Below are 23,894 nucleotides of genomic sequence, written 5' to 3'. Positions count from 1 at the left end.
ATGGCAAGAGAAGTCGATGAACTATGCAGAACTGGCAAAAATGACAGATAGACTAAGAGAAAAAGACAACAGAGACTTTGAAAAAGATTGGGAACCATTCTTTTAATAATAATAATAATAATAATAATAATAATAATAATAATAATAATAATAATTTATTATTTATACCCCGCCCATCTGGCTGGGCTTCCCCAGCCACTCTGGGCGGCTTCCATAGAAACCAAAAATACAATGAAATATCACACGTTAAAAACTTCCCTGAAGATGCCTTCTGAATGTCAGGTAGTTCTTTATATTTGTAGAAACAAAGAAAGTCACTAGACTTGATGGCAGGATGTACATTATTAGCATTAGAAAATGTTTAGAAGATAGTGAAATATGATGGTGTATTTCCTGTTATTTTTATGTTTTTAGGCTTGATGTTATGTTATTAATGATTTTTCTGTTAAGAGATAACAAAGTGGGTGAAAATAGAAGCAAACCAGAAGCGGAAGTTGGGGGAAGCACTGGAGGGGAGGGAGGGAGGAAGGAACATATAGTAAACGTTAAAAAATTGAGATGTATGTAATGAATGAAACAGAAAAATGATTTTTTGATTTTTTTAAAAAAAGTGCTGGGAAGTGTAGCTTTTTGGGGTAAACGGCAATTGCCAAATTTCTTTGGCAGACACCATGCACTTTGAATTCATGGTACGGATGTGAAGCTGCACACTGTAAGGGTTTCCCCCGGCTTATGCTGTTTCTTTTCAAAAACTATGAGTCACCCAGAGGGAGGGAAAGGCCCGCCCTGTGGTTTGAAACCGGAAAAATGAAACTAAGCCTTTTATTCCCTTTTCAGGGAGACGAAATGGCAGACGAGGGTCCAGTCCAGAACCTCTGCGAGGAAACAACATGTTCCATCTGCCTGGAGTATTTCACAGATCCAGTGATCATAGACTGCGGCCACATTTTCTGCCAAAGCTGCATCACCGAGGCTTGGGGGAACTCGGACCAAGATGCTTCTTGCCCACAGTGCAGGGAACCTTGTCAGCAAAGGAATTTCAGGCCCAACCGGCAACTGGCCAGCATTGTGGAAATAGTCAAGAAATTCAGCCTTCAGGCGGCCAAAGGGGCAGAAGTGCTGGGAAAGGTTTGTGAGAGACACCAGGAGCCCCTGAAACTCTTTTGTGAAGACGACCAAGCCCCCATCTGTGTGGTGTGCGACAAATCCAAGGAGCACAGGAAGCACAAAGTGATCCCAAAGGAGGAGGCCTTTGAGGAGTATCAGGTAGGGAGATGTAGGATTGGGGACCAGGCTTCCACAGGATGCGCAGTTATCCTAGGGATGGGGAACATATTTCAGCCTGAGGGCTGCATTTTTCTTTAGGCGAAATTTGGGCGGAGCATGTGGGTGGGTGATGTGGGTGATGTGGGTGGGTGTTTTTGTCCCAAACGCTGCTGGTTATTGGGTCCTGGGGCAAAAGGGGACAGAGCAACACTTGAAAATGTCACCTTTTTGCAGTATATTATTATTATTATTATTATTATTATTATTATTATTATTATTATTATTATTATAAGGGCATCAGCAGAGGGAAGCCTCAGTAGGGAAAGCACGCCTCAGTTTAAGAGCACTTTGGTTTAAGAACGGACTTCCGGAACGAATTAAGTTCGTAGACAGAAGTACCACTGTACTGAGCATTCAGTAGTAGGAATATTCGCAAGAAGTTCCAAGGAAACTTGAAAAATGCTCATTTCAACCATCTCCCACCTTTTCCTGCCCCAGGAGCCCAGCGAACTATCAGGGCAGGGAAACACTGGAAGGCTGATCTGAGGGCCATAGCTCAACAGTAGAGCTTCTGCTTTGACTGAAGAAGGTCCCAGGTTTATTCCTTAGCATTGTTATGTAGGGCTGGGGACAGCCTTTGCCCCAAAGCAACTTTCTGTCAGTATAGGAAACAGACCAGAGGTCTGACTCTATATGAGCCAGCCTTGTGGAAGCATTTGATGTTCCCCAGGTCCCAGCAGTTTCCCATTTTCTCTAGTCCCAGAATTTATGTTGGGAAACAGGTGTTATGCCCACCATTTCTGGGGGTACTCAGCTGTACAGGCACCTTTCCACGCCAAATGTTAAAAGTGTGGCACTTCATGGTGAATACTGCAAGCTTTTTTTCTGGAAGGACGGAAGGAAGGAAGGAAGGAAGGAAGGAAGGAAGGAAGGAAGGAAGGCGCAAGTTCTGAATAGGGCTGTGCACCAGCCACAAACTTTGGTTCATACCCAGTTTAACTTTAGAAAAGAGCATGGATTGGTGCAGAAAATGTGACTGACTTGGCCCAGGAGCCGAATCCCATACAGATACTCTGTTTTGTGCAAACCTGGTATATGAGAAAACATTTTATCTCTTACACTGTGTCCCCATAATTTTGAGTCCCCTTGTTCCCCCCCCCCCCCATATTTAATCAGAATATTAAATATTAGCTATATAGATATGCATATGTGAACACTGATTTAATTCCACATTGAGAACGGAAGTTTCCTAGAAGCTGCACGTAGCCTCTTTTCAGCTTTCGTGTTCTTGGTTTCTTGAACAGACACGCCTGTTACAGTTTATATCTGTGCTGCCAAAACTAACCCAAATGCCTTTTCGGCCACCCCAGGGTAAAATTCGGCATCATTTGGAGTTCCTGAACAAACAGAGAGAAGAAATTCTGTCTTCTAAACTGAAGGGGGAGACTGAAAGCCAGAATCTGCTGGTAGGTGCAAATCTTCTTGCCTCTCCAGGATGGTTATACCTGACAGAGTGAGGCCTTCATTCTGTGGTGAAGCCTATGCTTCACTTGCACAGTGTCCCAGGTTTGATAATTGGCATTCTTAATTAAATGGATAATGGGTGGTAGAGTTGGGAAAGGTCTCTGCTTCAGACCTTGAAGAGCAGCTGCCTGAAAGGTTAGGCAACATTCAGCAGAATAGGCTAAAACTGGTAGGGTTGTCCAGGGGCAAATGTAGTCCTTGAGTCCAAAAATGTCCAGCCATGCCAGCATTAATCCTTTAAGAATGAACCCCACAAAGCCAGTCTTCCTCCTTCTTGTCACTTCCTCACGGCCCTACTATTAGGCAGAGTGAGGTGGCCAAGGCAGGCTGAAGATGCCAGGGAATAGAGAGCAGCAGCAGCAGCTAATAGATCAGTGGGTGAGCAGCAGGAAAATACTGAGGACAGAGGCAAGCAAAGAGGCTGTGTCCTGCTAATTTAGCCTGCCTGCCACCCTCAGCTGTGACTGAACTTCTGTACCATTGTGAGTGTTGAAGTAAACATCAACTGCCCTGCCAGTCACCTTGTGCACATGGAATTAAGGGGACATCTAAATGTCTTTGTCTGGCCATGACTCTCTCTTTGCAGAAGCAGACAGACATGGAGAGGCAGAAAATCATGGCTGATTTCCAGCAGTCGCACCAGTTTCTGGAAGAACAAGAGCGCCTCCTGCTGGCTCAACTGAAGGAACTGGACGATGAGATTAAATCCTGTGAGGACCAACATATTGCAAAACTCTCCAAGGAAATGTCTTCTATTGACAACCTTATTAAGGATCTGGAGGAGAAGCAGAAACAGCCAGCAACTGAATTCTTGCAGGTAAGAGTATGACAAAATAGTCCAGGTTGTCCTGCAGGGAAGGGTTGTACCCTCAATCACTCTGTCTGTTGGTTTATAGAAGTATTCATAGTAGGGATATCACTGGTCGCACATTTTGTTCAAAACTGTGATTTAGAGCTTCATCAAACTGCATGATTCAGGTTTGATAGAAGTGGATGGAATTTGCAGGCAAAGCCGCTCCTGCAGTATGGGTGAAGCCTGCCAAATTACACTGGATCCAGGGAGTTTTTGTACTAGCATTGGCAATGGCACCAGCAACACCTGGCCAGTTGAGTTCTCCCTCTACCCAATTCAAACATGCCCTCGCTGTTGTGTGTAGAGCAGTATACATTGTCAGCAGTAGCAGGTAGACATCTGCTCTCAGGCTGGCAGCACCAGTGGTGGGAGCCAGCAGCAGAGCATAGCCTGGGATCACTTGGAGTTGGCAGAAGATCCCATTACATGACAAAGCATAACTGGGGGTGAGGTTCTGGGGCAGAGAGGGGGGCCTACATGCCCATTCAGGGGGATTTTCAAATTTAGAAGTAAATGTCTGGGCTTTTGTAGTTTAATTAAGCAGCTGGAGGAGAAAGAGAAGCAGCCAGTGAATGAATTGCCGGTGAGCAATGGCACAATGAAACCATCCAGGTTGTCCTCTGGGGAAGGGCTGATCATTGGTCTATAGAAGTATTTAAAATAGGCGTGTACACTTCGATATTTGGTTGATATATAAAGCAAAGGGGAAAGTAATAAACTGCTGGAGGCAACTGGTGCAAGGGACTGAATTTCTCTCATTCTGTCTCTTCCATCTAGAATATGAGAAGCATCCTAGAAAGGTATGTGGCTTTGTTATGAATATTAATATGAATAATATTAATTTCCTTCCTTGGAGGTAAGGGATAAATTGATTTGGTCTATACTTTTATGTGAACCAATCTAATTCACCGTTTACAGACCAATAAGCAGATCAGAAAACAGTTACAAATCTGATTGCACACTTTTACACATTTTGTGAGGCATGTTTTGGTTTAAAAAACCCACCCAAAACTGTGTATACCATGCAGGGAAATGTACAAAAAGCACACTGGGGGGTGCATAGACCAACATACAAAAATGGATAGATTTTTTTTGGGGGGTGGTGCATATAAGATGCATATTTTAGGAAGAACTGATGATGTTTCTTCATCTACTGTATACTTCATATCTTATCAGAGTTGGTGGTGGTGGTGGATTATTAGATTTCTTACTTGCTCTCCACTGTCTGGTACCAGGGCAGCTTGTGAATTAAAATACAATATTAAAAATAGTTAAAACAAATTACAATCCAAGAAAACTGGGTGGATCCTAAAATACCTATCCTAGATGACAAAGGCCAGGGTAAAGAGAGGCTCTTATTAGTTACTTGTGTGCAAACATAATTTGTTGGAGAAAATATTCAGTAAGGTTGTGCTCCAGATTCACCTGGATCCTCTACCAAATTGGGCCAATTTATACCCTGTTCTGATCAGGCAGAAGCAGCAACAAATCACAACTTAGCTAACCAGGTGTTTCTGACGCAGCTGTAATTTTAAACATGGTATGGTATGCAATGTGTGTATCAAAATTTCAGACACATTGTTTGAAAATATTTCTTAACAATAAAGTTTGTTTAAAAAAAAATAAGAGAGAGGTAAAATATATTACGGATTGATCATTTATATGTAAATGTTATATGAAAAAATTGTTTATGTAAATTTACACTTTATCCCCGCCCCCCGCATTATACTTCATTTCCTAGTTTGTCATAGGTCTTTGTAATGGTAACAGGGCAGACAATACCATTAGTTGCTATCACAGGGCTCAGCCACACATCTGCTTTTCCTGAGATTTCTAGGAACAAGTCGGAGAAGCTTTTCTTTTGTCCCGCCGCTTTTCCGGGGAAAACTTGCTGCTTACCACTGAATTGGAAGAATCATAAATCAGCAGAAAACCCGATGAATGCTTGGTTCTATTTCACTGTCAACCCACAGAAAACCCGATTGACCTTTGTTCCGATTCAGTGGTAAACAGTGGGGACTTTCGTGGGGAAACCGGAGGGAATGAAAGAAAAACCTATCATGGACAAGCCCTTGGTATCTTCCTGCTGCTCCCACTTTTCTCCTTCATTCTGACGACTGAATTAAGAATGACTTGAGAATGACCTGATGGATCACAATAAACCTCACTTTCTTCTTCCTAGGTGTAATGAAAATAAAAATAAAGCCATGAATGCAATAGTTTTTCCTCCTGGATTAAAAGAGCAAATAGATAAATTCTCTAGAATACATCCTTTTTTGGAGAAGGAGACCAAGAAATTTAAAGGTAACAACGGTCATTGTGTGGTGTTATAGATGTGGGATAGATTAGATAGATAGATGATAGATAGATAGATAGATAGATAGATAGATAGATGATAGATAGATAGATAGATAGATAGATAGATAGATAGATAGATAGATAGATAGATAGATAGAGATAGATGATAGATAGATGATAGATAGATAGATAGATAGATAGATAGATAGATAGATAGATAGATAGATGATAGATAGAAAGAGATAGATGATAGATAGATAGATAGATAGATAGATAGATAGATAGAAAGATGATAGATAGATAGATAGATAGATAGATAGATAGATAGATAGATAGATGATAGATAGATGATAGATAGATAGATAGATAGATAGATAGATAGATAGATAGATAGATAGAGATAGATAGACAGATGATGATAGATAGATAGATAGATAGATAGATAGATAGATAGATAGATAGATAGATGAATGATAGATAGATAAATAGATAGATAGAATGATAGATATAGTTGCATGCCATGCCAATTTCCAAACGGTGAATATTCCGGGGTCCCAGGCTGCTTCCCCAGGGTTTGAGTTTCCTATTGGCAAATGAGGCACAGCAGAGACTGTGGTGTCTTTAGGATACAGTGGTACCTCAGGTTAAGTACTTAATTCGTTCTGGAGGTCCGTACTTAACCTGAAACTGTTCTTAACCTGAAGCACCACTTTAGCTAATGGGACCTCCTGCTGCTGCCGCACCGCCGGAGCATGATTTCTGTTCTCATCCTGAAGCAAAGTTCTTAACCTGAAGCACTATTTCTGTGTTAGCGGAGTCTGTAACCTGAAGCGTATGTAACCTGAAGCATATGTAACCTGAAGCATATGTAACCCGAGGTACCACTGTATATGGTTTATTTACACATATATACAATCTGAATCTACGATGGAGGGGTTCACAGCACAGACACAGACACTCCAAGAGAGTCTTATTTTTCCCATAGCCACAGCCTTGGATTCAAAACAGGAATCAAGCATCGTGCTCTGATTCTCTTTATGGCTTGCTGGGATTCAGCCGTCGGAAACGGCAGCAATCACTGAAATGGCAACTCATGTTGAAAATGTACATTTTGGCAAATTGTTATCAAAATAGCTCCCAAAAAAAAGTTCAACCACTTTCTACAAAAAAGTCTATAACTTTTGTGTCCAGACTTTCACTTTTTGAAATATGGCAACCCTACCACAAGGAAGGGGTTATGTCCCAATCAAAGCAGGAAAATTTAGTTTGACATATCTGCTCAGTGCGTCAGGTTCTGGTTTTAAATTTCTCCCTCTTAACTTTAAAAGAGAATGGGAACCATTTACAACATATATGAGGAGGCAACATAAAGAAATGGACTCATTGGCAGGGTTTGAGTAAACAATCACAACTGTATACAACGAAAAATGAGACTATATGTATTGAGAAAATTTGGGGGAAACAATACGCAGAGTGAACAATATGGAAATAAAACAAAATGGGAGTATGAGGGAAGTCCAGGGGAGGAGGGTCAAAATATGAAAAATTGTTAAAGATATATTGTTAGAAGTGGTATACATGGAAAAATCAATAAAAATGATTTAAATAAATAAAATACAGTGGTACCTCGCAAGACGAATGCCTCGCAAGACAAAAAACTCGCTAGACGAAAGGTTTTTTCGTTTTCGATTTGCCTCGCAAGACGAATTCCCCTATGGGCTTGCTTCGCAAGACGAAAATGTCTCGCAACTTTGTTAAACCGTTAAAACCGTGCTTCGCAAGACGAAAAAATCGCTAGACGGCAAAACTTGTGGAACGAATTAATTTCGTCTTGCGAGGCACCACTGTAAATAATTTTTTCCCTCTTTCTTCTTCATAACAGAGTCCCTGGAAGAAGTACAGAATAAGGGTAATATTCTGGGATTTAATGAGATGGGAGGATTTTGAAGGGAGGGGGTGCTTGGGTAAGACCAAGAAGGGGTATTTGTGCTAATGGCAAGGGTTCACATCTGACAAGCAAACAAATATTGGTACATTCTGTATAGCCCTTAATGAAATTCTCTTCAATATCAAAGATTCTTCTTGATAAAAGTTAACATGAGATGCAGAAGAGGCTCTTTATTAACAACTGGTAGGGCAGTGACTGTGCCCCGGCAGTCTTCAGAGCTAAGGCCCACATTCTCTCATTTGCAGATGGTCGTTTGTTCCAATTTATCACCAAAGAGCAGGTTTTCCCTGAGAAAGCAGAGAGGCAAAGGCAAAACCGCTCAGAGCCATGCCTGGGAAGCACAGGGCAAGCCCAAAATCACCCAGATGCATCCTTTCTAGGCATAGGACAAGTGGAAGTGTTGACAAGCCTTTAGTTGAGCATTTATTAAGGGCACCTCACAAGCAACCAAATTTCTTCTTGTTGCAGCTGACTCCTTGCCACGCTCCTCAAGGACAGAGAGTGCGCAACAAGATGAAGGGAGAAGTTGCTCAAGAAAACTCCAGAGGGTATCATCAGGTAAATTGCTTTGTTACTTATAGGGGGTTTTGTGTGTGTAAATGAGAGAGAGAGAGAGAGAGAGAGAGAGAGAGAGAGAGAGAGAGAGTGAGTTGGTGAGGGGACATATATGTGTCTGTGGGTGGATATACCGTATTTTTCGCTCTATAGGACACAATTTTCCCCCTCCAGAAATTAAGGGGAAGTGTGTGTGTGTCCTATGGAGCGAATGCAGGCTCCTTGGCTTCAGCGATAGTAACGCGAAGCCTCCAAAGCGCAGAGGGAGCGCTCCCTCCGCGCTCCAGAGGCTTCGCATTGCTTTCGCTGAAGCCTGGAGACCGAGAGGGGTCGGTGCGCACCAACCCCTCTCTCTCTCCAGGCTTCAGGGATAGATGCCTGAAGCCTTTGGAGCGCAGCGGGAACTTGCGCTGCGGTCCGAAGGCTTCGGGTTCCTTTTGCTGAAGCCGGGAGAGCAAGACTCTCCTGGCTTCAGCAGAGAGAGCTGCGCGGTGCCTCTTCAGCAAAGCGGGAGGAGAAATGGAAGGGGCTCCGTTTCTCCTGCCGCTTTGCTGAAGGGGCGCTGAGCAGTGAGGGGGAGAATTTTTTTTCTTGTTCTCCCCCTCTAAAACAAGGTGTGTCCTACAGAGCGAAAAATACGGTAGAAGGAAAATGCTAGAAAACTATATTTGCAGGTTGTCGGTAAGCAGAGGCACCAAGGTCTGCCCAACATGGGGGAGGGGGCACCTCGTTGCGTGCTCATGATGTCAGAAGTGCAACACACATGTGTGATGTCACGTAAGTCAGGAGGAGGCCCGGTGGGGCCCTCTGCCATTGTGGGGAGGCCTGGTGGGGCCTGCCACTACCACAGGGAAGACCATCAGGGCTGCCGCCGTGGCCCAGCCTCTCAAGATTGGGAGGCTCAGCCCCATTCCCACAGACTTTGGGGGGGCTGAGGTGTCCTCATTCCCATAGAGTTGGTGCTTGTGCTGGCACGAAGCCTTGAGTCTTCTCTGGCAGAGGCATCAGAGCCAGTGCTCATGCTCCCTTTCTCCTGCCCACCCCACCACTTGTAGGCAGTGGGGGAGGAACCCTCTCTGGCACCCGGGGCGGGACGCTGAGGGGTGGGGCAAAGCGCCCGGTGGTGCACGTACGGCATCCCATACAGATGGCGCGAGAGAGCAGCAACTCGTACTGGCGCTGTGCAAGCAGCGCCCGTACTGACTATGCATGCCCTTGGCCGCTCTACAGCTGGGGGAAGGCAGGGGCCATCTTGTCACGCACACCCCCAGAGTGGCACCTGGGGAGGCCCTTTTAGGATCATCCTACACTCGTGTAGGACCCTGGTAGGGACACATGCCCAACTGGCATGTTCTCTCTCTCCTGGTCAGTTGTTTGGGAGCTTCAAAAGCTTTCTCCAGCTCGAACATCACGGCGACTGATATCAAGTGGAATCAGCACACTCAGGCATCCTGCAGAGTATTTGCAGTTCGCGTAATAGAACTCAGTAGCACAGCATTTTGGCTAATCTACTTTATTTACATATAATACACTTGGAGCATTCTGACTTTGTTCTTTCTCTCTTTGCTGTCTGATGAAAAAGAGGTAGGAGCTAAGGACAATAGTCCCACTTCATGGAATACAGTAATATACCGTAAATTTCGCTCTATAACACGCAGATTTTTTCTCCTAAAAAGTAAGGTGAAATGTCTGTGCGTGTTATTGAGCGAATGTGTGGTCCCTGGAGCTGACTTGCCGGAGCGCAGGGGCAAAATAGGCAAAAATCAGCCAAAAATAAGATCGGGCGGGCGGAGGGAAGAGGGAAGGCGGAAGCTTTCCTGCATTCTGCCTCAGGGTCTTACTGCCCACCCGCTTCTGTTGCTGCGTTTGCTCAAACTGAACAAAGAGCAGGGAATCCCCTGCCCTCCTGGCAAGCAGAGGGTTAAGGAAAGGATCGAGTCCTTCCTTCTATTTCTTTCCTAGTCACACTCCCACCACTTCCTCCTCTCTGTGCTCTAGGGACTCGCAGGCAGCCGAAAAACACGCAAGTGGGAGAGAGAGAGAGAGAGAGAGAGAGAGAGAGAGAGAGAGAGAGATGGCTGGCTTGGGTGGGGAGGGGGGAACTTTTGCTTTACAATGGTAGGTTTCTCATTTCTTTTCCAAAAGCAGAGAGCCCTGCCCCCAGCCCCCCTCCAAATTACAGCTTCTCCAAGCAATGTACTGCTGGAGGGAGACAGTATGCTTGTTTGGAAGAGAAACCCTGCTTCCCTGCTCGTAAGTAACAGCAGGCTGGATTGCAGAGTGAGACATGGAAATCTCTGGATTTATATGCTGTATATCAAATATCTTAATGTGTACTTTCTACACGTGGCTGGTAAATCAGAATCTCCTGAGCCAGGAGGATTACAGCATCTCTCCTCTCCCCTTCATTAAAAGCCTAATACTCTTCTTTGAAGAAGTATAACGTGAGAATGTTTTTTATATATATTTTTAAAAGTTCTTTTCCTCATTGTGAGCTATACACTGATAATTGCTGCCACAATAACAATTGATTGAAGATGGAATTTAGTCTCCCCCCCCCCCATAGAGAGCTGTTCTTCAAACGTTTAGCCTTAATACAGTGGCTGATGTAATACCCTTCTGCTTCACTAGGCATTTTATATAGGGACATTAAAATTGATTTTCTACATCTTGGCAGATGAAAAAAAGTGTGTTACATGCCCTATTGCCCAAAAGTGTGCAAGCACAGAGCAAAGGTTGCAGTGACAGAGGTGGCCAAAAAAGAAATACAGTAAATAAAAAAGAAATCATACTTCGTATATCCTGCCTGGCTTGGGTGGGTGGGGGGGACTTTTGCTTTCCTTCCCTCCCCATTTAAAACGTGGTTACAAAGCATGGATCCACATGGATCCTCAGGATTTTTGTATTGGGCTACTCCAAACTCACTGTCAGATCACATGTCTGTGGCCACAGCATGAACCACAAAAATCATACATCCGCTGTTTCATTTAGAATATTTTTTTTCTTGTTTTCCTCCTCTAAAAACTATGTGCGTGTTATGGTCTGGTGCGTGTTATAGAGCGAAAAATACGGTAAACATCCTATCTCCGTCACTTCCCACTCTGTGGAATGAAAACATACACCGTCATGTGATAGACAACAATCTCATGACTGCAAACACAGAGCAAGAATCCTAACAGGCCCACCCCCTCCGCCCCCCACTTTGTACACCCCTGCTTTTAATAATAATAATAATAATAATTTATTATTTGTACCCCGCCCATCTGGCTGGGGTTCCCCAGTCACTCTGGGCGGCTTCCATAGAAACCAAAAATACACTAAAAATCACAGATTAAAAACTTCCCTGAACAGGGCTGCCTTAAGATGTCTTCTGAATGTCAGGTAGTTATTTATCGCTTTGACATCTGATGGGAGGGCGTTCCACAGGGCGGGCGCCACTACCGAGAAGGCCCTCTGCCTGGTTCCCTGTAGCTTTGCTTCTCGCAATGAGGGAACCGCCAGAAGGCCCTCGGCGCTGGACCTCAGTGTCCGGGAAGAACAATGGGGGTGGAGACGCTCCTTCAGGAATACTGGGCCGAGGCCATTTAGGGCTTTAAAGATCAACACCAGCACTTTGAATTGTGCTCGGAAACGTACTGGGAGCCAATGTAGGTCTTTCAAGGCCAGTGTTATGTGGTCTCGGCGGCCGCCCCCAGTCACCAATCTAGCTGCCGCATTCTGGATTAGTTGTAGTTTCCGAGTCACCTTCAAAGGTAGCCCCACATAGAGCGCATTGCAGTAGTCCAAGCGGGAGATAACCAGAGCATGCACCACTCTGGCGAGACAGTCCGCGGGCAGGTAGGGTCTCAGCCTGCGTACCAGGTGGAGTTGGTAGACAGCTGCCCTGGATACAGAATTGACCTGCGCCTCCATGGACAGCTGTGAGACCAAAATGACTCCCAGGCTGCACACCTGTAGGACACCTGTCCTTTCCCATAGCAGCTTCTGTGGTCTCCCACAGCTGCACATGTGGTCCACACCTTTGCCACTTCCTGCCCTGTGCCTTGCCTCCCACTACCCACCCCTTCACAACACCCGGCAACACTTGGCTGTTGTCACACCAAAGTTCAGTGGAAAGAACCCGTAACTATTTTCCCCACTATTGCTTTGGTTGGTCCCTGATCGCGTCCCTAAAACTGTTTGCATCTTAGTTGAGCATTTATTAAGGATGCCCCCAACCAGTTGTGTTGCTTGCTGCTGCTGCAGGTGATTCCTTCCAGCCCTCCTTGAGGTCAGCAAGCATGAGGGAAGGGGACACCAGGACAGGGAGGCAGGGGAGCAGCTTGGGAGCACTCCGGAGAGTGTCATCAGGTACGTTGCTTTGTGATTTTTTGTGTTTGTGAGACAAAGAAAGGGGGGAAGAAGAAGAGGAGGAGGAGTTTAGACTTGATGTCCCACTTTATCACTACCCGAAGGAGTCTCAAAGCGGCTAACATTCTCCTTTCCCTTCCTCCCCCACAACAAACACTCTGTGAGGTGAGTGGGGCTGAGAGACTTCAGAGAAGTGTGACTGGCCCAAGGTCACCCAGCAGCTGCATGTGGAGGAGCAGGGAAGCGAACCCGGTTCACCAGATTACGAGGCTACCACTCTTAACCACTGGCTTTCCTTTCCTTTCCTTTCTCCCACCCACATTTTTTTTTTTTTTAAGAAACCCTCCGTCCTGTCCCTGTCTGTTTCTCAGACTTTCATTTCCCTCTTCCCTCTGGTCTTTCTTCCTTTCCCCCTTCCCAGCCCAAGGGCTCTTCCCCCCTCCTATCAACAGATATGTGGAGTATGTGGTTCAACCCTATCTGGGCCTACTCAGATATAAGATCTCCCAAGTAAAATGTGGTTTAGTCCTGAGTAAACATATATAGGATTTCAACCTTGAGCTTAGCTTCTTGGGGAAGTCGCTTGTCTCTGAGCCTCACCACTTTGCCCTTTGTAGAACGGGTTTTAGGGACTCTTCTGTTTGGTGAATGTCCATTTGGACATCTGGAACATGTTAGTTATGTTTCTGCAGCACAGTGTTGCTTTGGTTGATCCTTGACCATTTCCCTCAGTCAACCAGAGCACAACTGTTAAGTGTCTTACTTGGCCATTTCTTAAAGATGTCCCCAACTAATCATGTTCCTTGCTGCTGCAGTTGGCTCTGTCTTGCACTCCTCAACACCAGAGAGCATACAACAAGGTGAAATGTGCATCATGAGGGAGAAGAGCAACTCGGGAAGACTTGGGAAGATAGCATCAGGTACGCTGCTTGGGGACATTTCCCCCCCCCCCATCTGTGTGTGAGAGGGGGGGAGATTTTGCAGTCAAAACTACAGTAATAATGCACATACTTACTAGTTAGCATGTGAATGAGTTAAGACCATAGAGCTGTCTGGCTGATAGGCCACAGACCATAGAAATGTAATTGGTAGAGGGGGCAGTGTGTGGTGTCATTTCCCTTTCTCTCCTGAGGGGGAAGAAGCCAATAAATATTTCCTGTTCCTTCTCTCTCTCTCTTCCTTCGACCAACAATGGAGGCAGACATGCCTCCACTTGCCCCAAATTCTGGTGCATGCCTGAACCTATTTGGTTTTTGTTGTTGTTGTTGTTTTTTGTAAATACAAGTATTATCTTTAATGCCTGAAGCTGTTTGTTTTTTAAAAATACAAGTATTATCTTTAATGCTGTTGCTGCTAAGGATGATTATATGTTTTAAACTTACTTTTCAGTCTGTGGCGTGTTTTTTTGTGTTTTTGTTCTTTTTTATAAACAGGGGAAGCAAAGGAGGAGATCACCCTAACGGCTAATTCCTATGATTTGAATTAAACTGCCTAAATTGGGATTTAAACTCTGCTCAGCCCCACCCTTTATAAGCAGACAATAAGCCGATTCTTTTGTTTGTTAACTCACACACATGTGTCTGTGGAGGGATAAAATATAGTTAATATATTCCCACACTTACCTAATAAAAACCTATCAGAGAGCATAGAGGAGTGTGAGCCATTCCCTCCCCCTTTTTTAAACTCTCTCCTGCTCCTTTTTCTTCTCTTCCCTCTTCCCTCTGGTCCTCCTTCCTTCCTTCCCTCTTCATAGCTCCAGAGGCTGTTCACCCCTCCCACCAGCAGATGGAGATACACAGAGCAACCCTACCTGAGTCTGCCCAGACATAGGTTCTATGGAGTTCAGAAGGATTCATTTCCAAGCTAGCAAGTGTAGGAATGCAGTCTTCAACTTTGTTCCTTGGGCAAGTCACTGCCCTCTGAGCCTCACCACCTTAACGAAATCCATAAGCTCCATTCTGACTAAGGATGGGGAGAAATTCAGGTCAATTCACACTGAAAAGTGAATCATACCTAATTCGCTCTTCCTGAAAGTATATGCAAATTGTGATATCAGCCTCCTCCAAATTTTGCAGCACGGTTCTCCAAGGATGTAATGTGTACAAACATGCAAAAAAGGTGTCAGTGTTAGCTAGCAACATAGATGGATTTTCATGAGTACTTTAAAAAAGAAAAGAATTTGCACAGCAATGTGAAAATGTGGAGAACTGAATTTAGGAGTAGAAAACATAAGAAACCAAAAATTGTTAATTTGCCATTTCCTAGCCCTGACTCCCACCCACCCCTCCAAACTGTAGCCAACCCATAACCCCCCTCAGTAGCTTCCTAAACACAGAAAAAACTATTGTTGTTGTTTAGTTGTTTAGTCATTTAGTCGTGTCCGACTCTTCGTGACCCCATGGACCAGAGCACGCCAGGCACTCCTGTCTTCCACTGCCTCCCGCAGTTTGGTCAAACTCATGTTAGTAGCTTCGAGAACACTGTCCAACCATCTCATCCTCTGTCATCCCCTTCTTCTTGTGCCCTCCATCTTTCCCAACATCAGGGTCTTTTCCAGGGAGTCTTCTCTTCTAATGAGGTGGCCAAAGTATTGCAGCCTCAGCTTCAGGATCTGTCCTTCCAGTGAGCACTCAGGGCTGATTTCCTTCAGAATGGAGAGGTTTGATCTTCTTGCAGTCCATGGGACTCTCAAGAGTCTCCTCCAGCAAAAAAAAAACCTGAAGCAGGAATCGGCAAGCCACTCCAGTATCCCTGCCCAGAAAACTCCATGGACAAAGACAACAGGCATATAAATAAACTATAGGGTATCACAAAAGATAGATGCACACATGCACCTTGTCCTATAATTCAAACACTGACCCGGCCCCCTCTCTCTCTGTGTGTGAATCTCTCTCTCTCTTACAGTGAATATAGTTTTGGATCCAGAAACAGCAAATCACTACCTCATTCTCTCTGAAGATGGGAAGAGTGTGAGATGTGGAGGGGAAAGGCAAAATCTGCCCGACAGCCGAAAGAGATTTGATCCAAAGACCTACGTGCTGGGCAGTGAGAGATTCCGTGCAGTAAGAAAATGGTGGGAAGTGGAAGTTGGGGGAGAGAAAAATGCCACGTGGGCAGTGGGGGTGGCACGCGAGTCGACCCCAAGGAAGGGACAGGTCAGCCTTCAACCCAGTGTAGGAATCTGGGCTGTGGGGAAAGCCATGGTTGGCTCATTGTATGGACTTTGGGCTTTTACCGCCCCTGAGCGGACACCTTTGCTCCTGAATCACGAGCTCAGGAAGATCCGGGTGACTCTGGACTATGAAAGGGGTTCTGTGGGATTTTTTGATGTCGAAGGAGATGTCTTGATCTTCACTTTCCCGGAAGCGTCCTTCTTTGGGGAGGAAATCCGGCCCTTTTTCTTGGTCGGGCAAGGAGCTGAACTGAGCTGCTGAATCTCCTCACAGCCCCCTCCCCAATCACCCCCAATGCCCTGAAAAAGAGGAGTTGTTTTTGCACTTCCCGTGCAGCTGCATGAGATTGGCATGTGGGAAGAACAGTGTTCTTGTGCTTTTAACAATGGCCTGGCAGGCAGAAATCCAACAGGCTAAGCCTCTTCTAGTATGAAAATACAGTCATGGGAAAAGCTTCATCACGACTGCATTCCCTCTCATTTTGTATTATGGCAGCCATGTTTTGTTATGGTATGATGCTATATGCTCCTATGGCAGCCATTTTGTTACTGGTACCAACAGCACTCCCTCAAAACTTGAAATGTACCCTCATCCAAAAAAAGTGGGCGCCCGCTGGTCTACAATATCAGTTCTGTACTGTACTGAGTGTTTTGCATCAATAAACCATCTCCTTGTTTTCAGTTTCAATGTTTATTCTGTGGTCCTTATCCCTGGCTGAGGTGAAAATCTGAGCCTACCATAACAACCTAAAGAGAAAATGTCCGCCCTCCTAAGCAGAGAACAAAATTCATGGAGAATTAGGGTATGAATGGCTATTGGCCTTGAGGACGATGTTTTTTCCCTGCCTGTCAGTCTGAATACCAGATGGTGGGAACAAAGAGTGCTTTTCCACCCTGGGCTTCCAGAACATGGTTGGCCACTGTGAGAATGCAATATTGGGCCAAATGGGCTTTTGACTTGATCCACCATTCCACACACTCACAACGTTCTTCACACACACAAAGCTATGTCACCCGACAGAGTTGCCACTGCAGACTACCTGAATGAAGTTCATAGACCTCTGACGGTCCACAGACTCACTCTGGGAACCCTTGGTCTAGAATCCTAGAAGCCATCTGTGGTTATAACAGGTGTGCCGGCTACTCCTGGTTTGACAACACATGTATCCTCTGTTCCACAAGGCAAAATTTATTCACTCCACATTTATTGCACACCTGGCCTTGAGATGAGAGGTAAAGCAATGCATTTAGCATGGACATTGCCATGTCACTAGCTCTACTCATTCACAGCCATTCCAACATCATACTTCCATGTTCAGATCAGAAATAGCTCCAATTCCTTCCTCCTCCCCCTCCAGGCACTCAAACCTACACACAGTGATCAACACAGAATTCTTCCCTTGTAGATCACCAATACATGAGCTAAAAGCAAAACAATGTGCTATTGTGAGGTTGCCCGAGGTGGGCGCATGGCCTGTTTTGTAATGACTTGTTGACATATGTTCTTCTTCTTCTTTGGCGATCACTCATAGCTGAGTAAGATTGTCTTCCATGGACACGGCCTTAACAGTGAGTCCATAAGTGACTGTGGAGGCCAATTCTGGATCCATACATCCTTCCACAGTGGAGACATTGGTTTCCAGGCGGGAGTTGATCACAGTGAGGGTTTGCCAAGCGTGCCTTCCTCTTAGCATGTTTCTCCCTTTCATCCTGAGTTTGAGCATCTTCAAAGTCCATGGCACCTTTGGTAAAGGCTGTTCTCCAGTTGCAGCGCTTGCAGGCCAGTGTTTCCCAGTTGTCGGTATTTATACCACATTTTTAAAGATTTGCCTTGAGAGAGTCTTTAAACCTCTTTTGTAGACCACTAGCATTACGCTTTCCATTTTTAAGTTCGGAATAGAGTAGTTGCTTTGGAAGACAATAGTCAGTCATCTGCACAATATGACCAGTCCAACGAAGTAGATGTTGAAGAATCCTTGCTTCAACACTGGTGATCTTTGCTTCTTCCAGTACACTGGCATTAGTTTGCCTGTCTTCCCAAGTGATGTGTAAAAAAAATTGGAGACCCCGTTGATGGGATCTTTCAAGGAGTTGGAGTTGGACATTGACATATGTGTGATGGCCTGAATGTAATGTTCTCACATTTTCCCTTTATGTAAAAAGGTTTTGGAAGCTGGAACAGACCAAAGGTAAATAGTTGCAAATTGAACGAGCAAATTGTATCAAAGATATGGGAAGCATATGACAGGGGGAGAGGGGGGAGGCTTGTCAGCCCCAGCTCATTTAAGCACTTAATTAGATTTCATCATGCAGATAGCCAAATGTTTCCCTCTTCTGCAATAATGATTGCCTTTGTATGGCAGACAAGATGCACGGGTCCACAACAAATGCGCCATGAGCAGGGTAGGACTAGAACCAATAGCTTTGTGATGGCCTAGGACTCGGAACCAGAGGAGTCTCAGTCTGCAGCGGATCCTTTGCCTCAGGCATCATCTGAACCAAGTCTGGGGCCTGGTCCTGAAGAGTCCCAGTCTGCACAGGTGCCCCTGCAACAAACACCAGCTGGGCCAAGTCAGGGGCCTGATCCTGCCCTGGCTCCAGGTGCGGGGATTACCTCGTTGCCTTCAGCTGAGCCATCACTTACAGCTGTTCCACTACCGGTTGGGTCAGGGGAGGCTGAGGTGGCCTCTGGGTCTAGTAACCCTCCGACGTCTCCCTAGCTGCAGAGACTCAGGTCTGAGAGAAGGAGAGACCTGAGTACTCGCAGGAGGAGTGCTCGCCTTCGGGCGAAACAGGGAGGTGAGTCGCCGGGGGATCAGGATCGGCTGTTACCCCGACAAAGGCTGTCGGACCCCGCCCCAGGTTGCGGGAGCAACATTGCTGTATGCCAGAGATCCTGTACCCGTCCTTGCCTGGTTTCCTGCCTCGTGTCCTGCCTTGGCCCTGTCGGACTGACTCCTAGAGGAACCTTCAGAGTCTGGACCGCGTTTCACGGGTTACCCCTGGGCCCAGCACAGGCTTCAAGTTACAAGAAAGGAAATTCCGACTAAACATCAATAGTGGAACAGACTCCCTCAGGAGGTTGTGGACTCTTCTTCCTCAGGGGTTTTTGAGCAGAGGTTGGGCGGCCATTTTTGTCAGGAATGCTTGAGTCGAGATTCCTGCATTGTAGGGGGTTGGACCTGATTACCCCCCCCCAAAAAAAACCCCACAACTCTACAGTTCTATGATTCTATGACTGAGAAAGGTGCAAAGAAGAGGCAAAGAGAAAACAAAAGGTGTGGAGAGAGAAGCAAAAGCAAGACAGGTGACACGAGGAAAAAAAGTACCAGAAGGTTGAGGGGGAGGAGGAGGCACCAGCAAGGGACAGAGAAAGAAAAGAGTTGGTGGAAGTAACTGAAAGCCAAAGGAGATGAAAAATACAATCATTTTGGATGCCATGGGTGCTTTCTTGATAAGTAGAGTTTGGATTTGATATCCCGCTTTATCACTACCCAAAGGAGTCTCAAAGTGGCTAACATTCTCCTTTCCCTTCCTCCCCCACAACAAACACCCTGTGAGGTGAGTGGGGCTGAGAGACTTCAGAGAAGTGTGACTGGCCCAAGGTCACCCAGCAGCTGCAGGTGGAGGAGCGGGGAAGCGAACCCAGTTCACCAGATTACGAGTACACCGCTCTTAACCACTACACCACACTGGCTCCCATAAGAAAACACAAACATCATGGTGATAGCTTCTCGCCTTTCTGGTCAACAACAGGCTGCCTTCACCAAAGAGCAGCCCCCTAGAAAGTAAAAAGAAGACACAACTACTGAAAGGGTCTGAAGGTTTGACCCACAACATTTGAAACAGAGGTTCTCTTGTACAGTGGTACCTCAGGTTGCAGACGCTTCAGGTTACCGTACATACGCTTCAGGTTACAGACTCCGCTAACCCAGAAATAGTACCTCGGGTTAAGAAATTTGCTTCAGGATGAGAACAGAAATCGGGCGGGGGCGGCAGGAGGCACCTTTAACTAAAGTGGTACCTCAGGTTAAGAACAGTTTCAGGTTAAGAACAGACCTCCAAAATGAATTAAGTTCTTAACCTGAGGTACTACTGTACTAGAAGAATAGCAGGCCAACACCTTAGTGTGCGAAATGTACTTAGCAAATGAAAGTTTGGAAACATAAGAACCATCAAAGTGTTTAGAAAGAAAGCATGTCGGATTGAAAAACAAACCACTTGATTATTATCTTTCAAAAAATGGACACCCGGTCTTTGAAGAGCCCTTTGAAGAAAACCGAAGCTTTGAAGAACAATTTGCTCCATCTGTAATAGGAAGGGAGAATGGCCTGGTCCAACTTGTTCACAGAGTTGCTCCAAAGGCTAGTTGGATTCATTGCTTCTTCTACAAGAAAGTTAAAAGCAAAGCACTAGCTTCCAAACCTATGAGTGGCAGGCCTTCTGTTCTAGGACATGTGAAAACCATTAACTTTATCAAATTAAGTACTTGTGATAGAAGTTCTCTGCCAAGGATTGGGTCCTGAACACAAAACTCTGTTGATGTTGCACAAAGAGATAAGACGATGATTGTCATGATTGTCAACATGAGTTCATACGCTTCTTCATTAAGTTTGTTCACAAAACAAACGGTTCAGTGTACACCCCAAAAAATCTTTATCAACAATTTTCAAGACAGATGCTTTAAATAAAGAACTGATTACATTTCTGCTGGTTGCATCCCATTAAAATTGGAAAGGTTTATATAACTTGCTGTTATCTGTTTGGAGTCAGAAGGTTTTGGCAATGGCTCTCGTGGAAAGAGCTGGCTGATTTATAGATGGTATTTGACTCCTGTAAAATTAGCAAAGATATATCATAATGGTGACAATATATGTTGGAAATGTAAAGAAAAGGAAGGAACCTTTTATCATATGTGGTGGACTTGTCCCAAGGTGAAATCTGGGAAAAGATTTATAATGAATTGAAAAAAATGTTGAAATATACATTTATAAAGAAACCAGAGGCCTTTCTTCTTGGAATAACAGGTTTGGAATTGCCCAAGAAAGATGTTAAATTATTTTTGTATGCCACAACTGCTGCTCATATTTTGTTAGCTAAAAAGTAGAAAACCCAAGAATTACCAACAATAGAAGAATGGCAGATGAAGATGATGGAATTTTCGGAGCTAGCCGACCTAACTGGAAGAGTCCGCGACCAGAAAGAGGAGTATCAGGAAGAGTGGAATAAATTTAATGATTATTTAGTTAAATTTGTTAAGTTAAACTAACTGAAAATAGCTTGCAGATACTCAATGGGCTTAGGATTTTATTTATGTTAAGTGATGAATTAATATGTTTAATTCCATAAGGTGAAGATCTAAGGATGTTAATGTTTTAAGTTAAATTTCATAAAAATTGGGATTTGGAAAACCGTTAAAAGGACATGCAATGAAATTCAACCAAGGGGAAGCGAGGAAGTCACTTAACAAAGTTAATAACTGTAATTTTCAATAAGGCTATGATTTATGTTTGTTTGTCTTGTGTGTTTGTCTGTTTATAATATTGTGAAAACTAATAAAATTTTGGGGAGGGGAAACAAAGTAGGAAAGGTTTATATAACTTGCTGTTATCTGTTTGGAATCAGAAGGTTTTGGCAATGGCTCTCGTGGAAAGAGCTGGCTGAAGACTCAATGGGTGGTATATGGGAAATGACACTTCAGGGATCCTTAGCACTGTTTATAACGCAACATGCATCTGGTCGGCCACTGTAAGAACAGTGGATGGGCCATTGGCCTGATCCTGCAGGCTCTTCTTATGTTCTTATGTGCAAGGGGGTCCTGTAGTGAGTTTAAGGAGTGAATCCGAAGTGGGTCTCAGGCAGAGGTACCAAGCTGCACCCAATATTGGGGGAGCCTGTATCCATGCGTGACATCACGCATGTGCCGCCCCCTCAAACCCACCAGGCAGACTTGATCCACTACCACCCCACCCACCCACTGCCCACTACTTTAACTTTGTAAGTCGCCACCCACCATGAGGCTGAGGCTGCCTTGCTGAGGCCACGGCCTCCCCCTCTGCAAGGCCCACCAAGGCACTTGGGCGCGAGACTATATAACACCGTTCTTGAAAGACCTACACTGGCTCCCAGTACGTTTCCAAGCACAATTCAAAGTGTTGGTGCTGACCTTTAAAACCCTAAACGGCCTTGACCCAGTATATCTGAAGGAGAGTCTCCACCCCCATTGTTCTGCCCGGACACTGAGGTCCAGCTCTGAGGGTCTTCTGGCGGTTCCCTCACTGCGAGAAGCCAAGTTACAGGGAACCAGACAGAGGGCCTTCTCGGTAGTGGCGCCCACCCTGTGGAACGCCCTCCCACCAGATGTCAAAGAGAACAACAACTACCAGACTTTTAGAAGACATCTGAAGGCAGCGCTGTTTAGGGAAGTTTTTAATGTTTGATGTATTACAGTATTTTAATATTTTGTTGCAAGCCGCCCAGAGTGGCTGGGGAAGCCCAGCCAGATGGGCGGGGTATAAATAAATTATTATTATTATTATTATTATTATTATTATTATTATTATTCCTTTGAGAGGTCAGGGTGACTAAAGCTGTTTCACCGTCTAAATGTAGGTCAAAAGAGGCCTCTATAATCTGCTTCGTTCAGCACATCTGCAGATGAATATGCGTAATGCATGTGGAATATTTTCAATATTTAATAACTCTACATGAGTGTTTGATGGTATGCTGCTCTTGATTTTTATGGAGAGTTAGACTATGTTTGGCTTCTGTCCCTTATATAAAATAATAATAATAATAATAATAATAATAATAATAATAATAATAATAATTTATTTATACCCCGCCCATCTGGCTGGGTTTCCCCAGCCACTTTGGGCAGCTCCCAACAGAATATTAATAATCATCATCATCATCATCAATCAAACATTAAAAACTTCCCTATGCTGGGCTGCCTTCAGATGTCTTCTAAAAGTCAGGTAGATGTTTATCTCCTTGATACAAGGAGGGCAGGTGCCACCACCAAAAAGGCCCTCTGCCTGGTTCCCTGTAACTTAGAATCATAGAATCATAGAATTATAGAGTTGGAAGAGACCACAAGGGCCATCGAGTCCAACCCCCTACCAAGCAGGAAACACCATCAGAGCACTCCTGACATATGGTTGTCAAGCCTCTGCTTAAAGACCTCCAAAGTAGGAGACTCCACCACACTCCTTGGCAGCAAATTCCACTGTCGAACAGCTCTTACTGTCAGGAAGTTCTTCCTAATGTTTAGGTGGAATCTTCTTTCTTGTAGTTTGGATCCATTGCTCCGTGTCCGCTTCTCTGGAGCAGCAGAAAACAACCTTTCTCCCTCCTCTATGTGACATCCTTTTATATATTTGAACATGGCTATCATATCACCCCTTAACCTCCTCTTCTCCAGGCTAAACATGCTAAATTTGACTTCTCACAGTGAGTGAACCACCAGAAGGCCCTCAGAGCTGGACCTAAGTGAATGACAGGGGTGGAGACGCTCCTTGAAAGTTTTGAAATACAGTGGTACCTCAGGTTAAGTACTTAATTCGTTCCGGAGGTCCGTTCTTAACCTGAAATTGTTCTTAACCTGGAGCACCACTTTAGCTAATGGGGCCTCCTGCTGCCGCCGCGCCACTGGAGCACAATTTCTGTTCTCATCCTGAAGCAAAGTTCTTAACCTTCTTAAGCACTATTTCTGGGTTAGCGGAGTCTGTAACCTGAAGTGCCTGTAACCCGATGTACCACTGTATCCTGCTTACTGAGCCTCAAGTGCTTCCATTCAACTATACTCATCTTTCAAAATGTTCTTATGCATAAGGAGCATTTGCACACGCAGCCCTTTTTATACCACTTTAGGGACGTTCTGTTTAAGCAGATGTTCCAGCACATTCCAACAGTTGTTATGTGGCTGA

At 44.8% G+C, this 23,894-nt stretch overlaps 1 protein-coding gene across 1 annotated transcript; it reads left to right on the top strand.

Annotated features, from left to right (window-relative positions):
• Positions 1–635: 635 nt before the first annotated feature.
• Positions 636–16,654, top strand: LOC308580608 (zinc finger protein RFP-like). The gene is made up of 10 exons (XM_081182516.1): positions 636–1,266; positions 2,637–2,732; positions 3,377–3,607; positions 4,421–4,443; positions 5,826–5,947; positions 7,824–7,850; positions 8,358–8,447; positions 12,690–12,794; positions 13,610–13,714; positions 15,699–16,654. The coding sequence occupies exons 1-10, from the start codon at positions 733–735 to the stop codon at positions 16,226–16,228; spliced, it is 1,863 nt and encodes a 620-aa protein (XP_081038642.1). The 5' UTR covers positions 636–732; the 3' UTR covers positions 16,229–16,654.
• Positions 16,655–23,894: the final 7,240 nt, after the last annotated feature.

The sequence above is a fragment of the Podarcis bocagei genome (genome assembly GCF_964188305.1).
Source record: "Podarcis bocagei genome assembly, chromosome: 2".
Lineage (NCBI taxonomy): Eukaryota > Metazoa > Chordata > Lepidosauria > Squamata > Lacertidae > Podarcis > Podarcis bocagei.
This window is presented reverse-complemented; position numbering and strand designations above follow the sequence as displayed.

Bases quoted from the DNA above. Each gene is read 5' to 3' on its own strand.
- LOC308580608 (XM_081182516.1), top strand. From the start codon at position 733: ATGCTGTTTCTTTTCAAAAACTATGAGTCACCCAGAGGGAGGGAAAGG. The intron at 3,608-4,420 runs GTAAGAGTATGA...TCTTCCATCTAG, and splicing joins CAGCAACTGAATTCTTGCAG to AATATGAGAAGCATCCTAGA. The intron at 12,795-13,609 runs GTACGTTGCTTT...TTGCTGCTGCAG, and splicing joins ACTCCGGAGAGTGTCATCAG to TTGGCTCTGTCTTGCACTCC.